We start from the raw sequence: 6682 nt of genomic DNA, 5'->3' as shown, positions 1-6682 counted from the left end.
AGCACTCGCAAGCGTACGTTCTTTCTCCTCTTGGAAGAGCCACGTTGCGTCAACGCAGCTTTCTGTGCGCTTGCGTGTGCTTTGGAAGCGCAAACATTCCTTTTCGCGATATCCGGAATACAACACGATGACCGACGAACGGACCCACCAAGGGCATTCCCCTCCGTTTCAACCAGTGAGTGCTTTGAGTGACGAGCGACACAATGACGATGCTCGTTTGGGTTAGCCCGCCCCGCTCAAAGCTGTTCGCAGAAAGAAAATGTTTTGCAAAGCTCGGAGCTGTCCATCGGGACTCACGTTTCGCCCGTTGTCGTCACGGTGGTCACGACCGTCGTCTTGGCCGTCGCTTCCTCCCGGCTTTCCGCTTCTTCGGAAACTGCAAGACAGGGGCAGTAGCGTACGTTCAGGGCGGGGCCGCCGGGCTTACCGCGCACAAATGGCGTCGTTTCTTGACTTTGGATTCATTTAGCCGCGCACGGCTGCGGGTACAATCAATCGACACAAGCGGCGCGCCAGACGATGGGTCCATTTATCAGAAAATGATTAGATGTTTGCCCAATTCACGAAAATGAATGAACGTAGGTGCTTGTTTGATAAACCAACCAGCTCATTTTGGGAAATGAATTAGTAGGTGTGATGAAATACGTACTTAAATGGAGATTTTTGATTTGACATGAACGACAAGGTGTAAAATGTCACCTTTGACAAGCAGGTAGCAGGACGTGCTGACGGTGCCGGCCCGGCTGGTGGCGGTGCAGGTGAAGCGCCCGCTGTCCTCGGCAAAAGCCTCGCGGATCAGGAGCCGCGCCCGGCCGTCCTGCGAGCTGATCTGGAAGTCGATGGAGCTCTCCATCTTGTAGTCCTCTCGGAACCACGTGACCTCGGGGGTCGGCCGCCCGCCGAACTGGCACTCCAGCGTGGCCGACTCGCCCTCCGTCACCGTCACGTTCTTCAGGCCCTGAGGGGACACGCGCTCCAATCTCAGCAGAGAAACGGGCGGCGGGTGGGCGAGCAGGCGGGATTTACAAACTTCCAGGCGGGGTTTGCACTATATGCTAGGCTGTATGGCCAATGAAGACCTCACGCTGTCATGAAACGCAGGCCGGAAAGCCTCAGCCCGGACAGATCTCAAAGATCTCATTTGAAGACCCGCAAGTTGTACTTACCTCAAGCAGGGCGGGTGGCACCACAGCCTCCTGCCGGTCAGCCGGGGACGCCGCCAGCGCCTCCTGAGACATAAATAACAACGTGCTCAGAACCGGTCCGGTGCCCGTGCTTGCAAGCTGGCATTTGAACCATCAAGAATCAATTGACTGCAAATCCCAAAATCCTCAGGAGAGAACCAAATGAGGGTGCGACCAACCTGAGGCTCCAAGTCTTCAAACTCCTCCTCGGCGTAAAGGCCCACTATCTGCGTCTCAACTTTGAAGGGGGGCGCCACGCGAACCTCCGTCGTGGCCACGGCCATCGCCCGGCGGACCGGGCTGGGCGAGTGGACGGGCTTGATGACCTTTCTGGGCGCGGAGGGGGACGATAGCTCTTTGTGCAGGGTGGCCATGGCCGAGCCCGCCATCGACACCTGGTCCGGAAACAAAAGGTTAGCTGTCGGGCCGGGCCCGGGCGGGTCTTTTGTATTCAAGCCCCCCCCCCCCGCCATATTCTTGACCCAATGTGGGAGGAGGAGGAAGAGAAGGAAGTGGCCCAGGAAGGCGGATTGTACTAGCTGCAGACTTGTGGAGGAACGGTCTAAGGATAGCCAGAGCGCAGCCATCTTACGTTGCCACTCTTACTGACGACTTCTGTTCTTCTTTGACTGTGACGAGCCAACGTGACTCTTTGCATCCAGCATGCCCGCAGTATCGCCAATCGCGCCCTCCAGAGGATGGCTTGACATTTCGCAGCGTCGGGCTTTGCTGTTGTTTCATGCTTGATGCTCGTGAAAAGATTTAAGTAGCACCGAGCGCTATATGTACCTTGCAAAACTCTATTGGTCCCCATGAAGTGCGCATTTCCTAGACAAGTGCACGCCACACGTGGTCCACACAGAAATTAAACGACCAAGGCTGACTTAGTGATGGGTAAGACGGCCGCCGGTGGCTTCACACCATTGTCGGTCCGTGCGTATACGAGGCCACGATTGGGCCACGATTGGGCCATGATTGGGCCGTTTCAGGGCGGTGAAATGGTCGCGTTGAGGCACGCCAGCGGCTCCCCTTACCTCTCGGGTGACTTCGGCTTTGGGGACGGCGACTTTGGCCACAGTGAAATGCGGAAGCGCGGCCGAGGCGGCCTCCGTGCGGGAGGCGGCCTCCGTGCGGGAGGCGGAGGCTGTCCACGCAATCTGGGGTGAGCCGCACAATGAGTCGACTGGCCAAAGGCGTAAAAGTGCCGGCGCTCGAGCGGGCTGACCTGCGTGGTCTCGGTGACCTCGGTGGTCATGGTGGTCTTTTTGGTCTCGGTGGACTTGGCGGCGACTGCGGCGACTGCGACAGCTGCGACGGGTTCGGGCGGCATCTCTTTAAAATATTTCTCGGTGGTGAGCTGCTTCTTCACCTCCACGACGACGGCGTCCCGCCGAGCCGGCTCCGCCGCCGTGTGAAGCGCCTCTGCATTTGCCATTTGCAATTGCTCGCCAGCCTGCGCCTGTTGATGCAACGCAACCGTCAGGACGCCCATTTCTTGGCCTCCATCTCAGGGCCATTGACTCGGACACGCTTTGCCCTCACTAAGCAGACAAATCGGTGCAGCCGTGACTAGTGCACCTTTTTGTCCGATGACAGCTTCCTAGCAGAAGGCGGTCTGAGCGCGTCGACCATATTGGACTGAATTGATTGCAGTGGGAGAACGAGCGTGACTTGCTCGTAACATTTTTCCATGAATGTGTGACAAATCAGCAGTTGTTAAGCGCGACTCAAAGATGGCACGGTCGTTACGAGTGCATAGACAACGCTGAGGACAAAGAACGTACCTGTCGGATCTCCAGCTCAAGCACTAAATATCAACCGGTGTACTTTTAGAACCCGACTCCTGTACTAGTACGACGAGGATGCGCGCAAACGCCGTCTTTCCCGAGGACTCAAATGCATCACCTGTTCGGTGGCATCCGGCGGCCCCCGGCGGACGCGGGCCTGATCCACGGCGGCCACCACCGTCGCCACGGCAACACTGCGACCCGCATGGGACGCTTGCTCGACCTGACGGGAAGTTGACAAAAGAAGACAGTTTGCTGGAGTTGTGCACTCATGTTCAAAGTCCACACGCCTCTCTCGCCTCAAAGATTCACCAAAACGTAACAGCGACCGATAAAGTGACGCATCATGCGGAAGCAAACAAAAAATAGGCAAATACTGAAATCATGTTTGCACACCCCTAAGCGGGGGCGTGGCTATGTTGAGAATGAATCAATCACACCATTCAAGGTGAAGCTGCAAATCAAGCCGCGGCAAATTTGGCGCAAGCCATGCCATCTTTTGGAAGAAGCCAGCCCCACCCAAAGCTTGACCTTGGAGTCGGCCCAAAGCCGACCCACCCCGTCGGCCTCGGAGCTGACCTCTCTGACGATGACCGTCTGCTGCTCTCGCCGTTGCTCCACCGCGCGGGCCGCGTGGCCGCCGCGCTTCCAGGGCGGCGGCACCTCGGGCGACGCCGACACCTGCAAACAGAGCACAACGTCAGCAGGAAGGAAGGAAGGAAGGAAGGAAGGAAGGAAGGAAGGAAGGAAGGAAGCAAGGAAGGAAGGAAGGAAGGAAGGAAGGAAGGAAGGAAGGAAGGAAGTGGGCGCTTCCGCCCTTTCTCACCTGCTTCCGGGTGAACGCGGGCGACTTGACAGGTCTGATGGGGGACACGGACACGGACACTCGGGTGGAGGGCGACACGGACCTACAGACGAAACACACCGAGATTTTATTTGAGTGGGAAGCGCAATCCATTTTGCACTCCTTGCTACTACGCCCGACGCTGAGGGCTGGGAGAGCCAGAGGGCCACCTCACCTGACGGGCGCCGGCGCCGGTCCTTTCACGTGGCGGACGGGCGACGGGGACTGCTGGCGTCCGCCTGTCACCTTGCTCAGGTAGGAGGGCGGCGATCTGGATGTGGGTTTTGGCGGGACCCTGGGTGGGGTCCTGTGAGCCAGGTGCTGAGTCATCATTGCGCTCTGCTGGCTCATCATTGCGCTCTGCTGGGTCATCATTGCGCTCTGCTGAGTCATCATTGCGCTCTCCGCCTGCATCTGGAAGCCGGTCTCCACCTTGAGCGCAAAGTCGAGGACAGCCGACAGCCACGCCATCAAACGCCGCTCACGAGAAGGAGCCACTCCTTCCTTTTGTCTATAAACGAGGGGGCGAGGGAAAGCGCGAGCGCGGCTCACCTTGCGGACTCCCGTCTGAGAGGCGCCGCCGGCGGTGGCGACCAGGACGACGGTCTTGCTTTTCTTGGCAGGGACGGCTTCTTCTCCTTGGACCAGCAGCTCGGCGGTGGACGTAGCCCGGCCGCTGTTGTTGCTGGCCGTCACCGAGTAGGTCCCGGAGTCCTCCGGGAAGGCCTCGGCGATCAGCAGGCTGTAGCGGTCCCCATCGCGGACGATGCGGAAGTCGGCCGAGCTCTGGATCTCGGCGCCCTCGCGGTAGAACTTGACGACGGGCGGCGGGATGCCCGTGACCTGGACGCTCAGTCGGACCTGGCTGCCCTGCCGCACTGAGGCGCTCTGAAGTCTCTGAAGGAAGTTGGGTGGCGCCGTCTCAGCTGCATGGGGGGGACACACGAGCCGCAGCCGCTCAAAAGCCACACTGGAGCAAAAGCCAGAGTCTTTCCTTCCTTTCAAACTGCTCCCGATTCGCTTTCCTCGGCAGACTTTATTCCACGACGGCGCGTCGACGAATGCGTGACGGACCTTTCTCGCCATCAGTCATTTATCTTGGCAAAAAACTTTATTTTCACACCGCCAAGTGGTACTAAGCGCAACTGGTGATCAACTACTATTTCATCAAATCCGAAAAATGTACCCTAGCTTCATTCAAAGCAAAGTCAACGTTGGCCTTGGCCGTTGGCTCCTCGCTACGGGGCTCTGTCTCGGCCGAGCCTAGCCCAGCGCACTTTCCTCACTTCTGGCATCGAAGGCGACCTCTCACCTGTTACGAGGAGTTCGGCGGTGCTGGTGGCTTGTCCTGCTCCGTTGGTGGCCCGGACGGAAAACCTCCCGCCGTGCGCGGGCGTGGCGGCGTCGATGCTCAGAACAGCGCGGCCGTCGCTGAACGAGACATGAACGCCGGGCAAAGCGGCGGTAGACAGGACCTGGCCATCGCGGAACCACGACACCTCGGGAACCGGATCGCCTGGGCCGGGGGGACGGCAAGCGGGGTCAGACGGCGAGCTGCCTCGCGGACGGACGGACAGACGGACGGGTCTTACCGCTCACTTGCGCCTGGAACGAGGCGGCACTACCCTCTAGTGCCACCACGCTCTGAAGCGGCTGCGTGAAAGTCGGCGCCTGCTGAATCGACATGTCGGCTCGTTCGGCTCCCTGACAATGACAGCGGCGGCCATTGGACACGCGGACCTCGCCAGATGCTTGCTTTTGTTTTTCAACTTGTCGGCGGCCATGCTCGGAAGAACGGGTCGGTCGGGTCCAGGGGCAGACAAAAACTTCCCGGCGTGTATGGACGTCATCGGTTGCTCGTTCTTTGCTCCCCGATCCCCTTTCGAGGACGCCAAGACTGTACAAGAGGCCCGACCGAGCGTAATCGGGCCTGCCGCTCGTCACGGAGATAACGCCGGTCACCTGACTTCTTATCTCGGACCGGCTCATCCACTTAGCGCGCCTGCAGACTATTTGGTCCAGCCTTTTGGGCCAATTTGATTGGAGTGGCCAAAGGTGCAAACAGGAAGGCTAGCTCGTAGCTGCAAACGGTCCGACGGTGACAAATGAAGAACAAAAGCAGGCCCGAGCGAGAAAACGCCAGCAAAGCTCAACACCGACGTGGAAGGCATCCAAAAAGCAAAGACGGGAGAGAAAAAGAAGGCAAAAGCCCCACAAGTGGTTAGTTAGCATTGGGGAAGCCATCTTTTTTCTCCTGATGATGAATGACAACACATCTTTAAAACGTCAAGGACTTTTTCATTTTCCTGAAATGGAAGCTAGGGAATCATGATTTTCAAAAGATTCCAGGAAATCAGCATTTTGATGATGCTGTCAATTCATCTCACTTTTCATCCAAATTCCGGACCATTCTGTTATGGGTGGTGGCGCCATTGTCAAACCAAAGTGAGGTGTGACTATTTCTATTTTGTCACTTTGGCCTCACGCAAATGATGAGCCGCTTTCATGGAAAAATTGCCTTGGACTTCTTTATGCGTCTCTTTTCTTCTTATTCAGATGTGAAGAATACAATATATATATATATATATATATATATATATATATATCGTATAATACAATACGGGCGGCTCGGTGAGGCACTGGGTAGCACGTCCGCCTCACAGTTAGGAGGGTGTGGGTTCGATTCCACCTCCGGCCCTCCCTGTGTGGAGTTTGCATGTTCTCCCCGGGCCCGCGTGGGTTTTCTCCGGGCACTCCGGTTTCCTCCCACATCCCAAAAACATGCTTGGTAGGCCGATTGAGCACTCCAAATTGTCCCTAGGTGTGAGTGCGAGTGCGTATGGTTGTTTGTATCTGTGTGCCCTGCG

General features: G+C 57.4%; 1 protein-coding gene across 3 annotated transcripts in view; it reads right to left on the bottom strand.

Annotated features, from left to right (window-relative positions):
- Nucleotides 1-6682, bottom strand: part of ttn.2 (titin, tandem duplicate 2) — a 163836-nt gene that overhangs the window by 156352 nt on the left and 802 nt on the right. For all 3 annotated transcript variants that reach the window (XM_037239939.1, XM_037239941.1, XM_037239940.1), the window contains exons 2-14: nucleotides 5408-5519; nucleotides 5128-5331; nucleotides 4368-4741; nucleotides 3991-4247; nucleotides 3798-3879; nucleotides 3551-3652; nucleotides 3090-3194; nucleotides 2410-2643; nucleotides 2219-2341; nucleotides 1364-1579; nucleotides 1167-1229; nucleotides 700-958; nucleotides 298-376 (exon numbers count right to left, since the gene is read on the bottom strand). In XM_037239939.1, the coding sequence (XP_037095834.1) occupies nucleotides 298-376; nucleotides 700-958; nucleotides 1167-1229; nucleotides 1364-1579; nucleotides 2219-2341; nucleotides 2410-2643; nucleotides 3090-3194; nucleotides 3551-3652; nucleotides 3798-3879; nucleotides 3991-4247; nucleotides 4368-4741; nucleotides 5128-5331; nucleotides 5408-5501 (2192 nt within the window). In that variant the 5' untranslated portion in view covers nucleotides 5502-5519. The remainder of the gene's footprint in view (nucleotides 1-297; nucleotides 377-699; nucleotides 959-1166; nucleotides 1230-1363; nucleotides 1580-2218; nucleotides 2342-2409; nucleotides 2644-3089; nucleotides 3195-3550; nucleotides 3653-3797; nucleotides 3880-3990; nucleotides 4248-4367; nucleotides 4742-5127; nucleotides 5332-5407; nucleotides 5520-6682) is intronic.

The sequence above is a fragment of the Syngnathus acus genome, chromosome 21 (assembly GCF_901709675.1).
Source record: "Syngnathus acus chromosome 21, fSynAcu1.2, whole genome shotgun sequence".
In the NCBI taxonomy this organism is placed as follows: domain Eukaryota; kingdom Metazoa; phylum Chordata; class Actinopteri; order Syngnathiformes; family Syngnathidae; genus Syngnathus; species Syngnathus acus.
The sequence above is the reverse complement of the archived record's forward strand: the minus strand, read 5'-3'. Positions and strand labels throughout refer to the sequence as shown.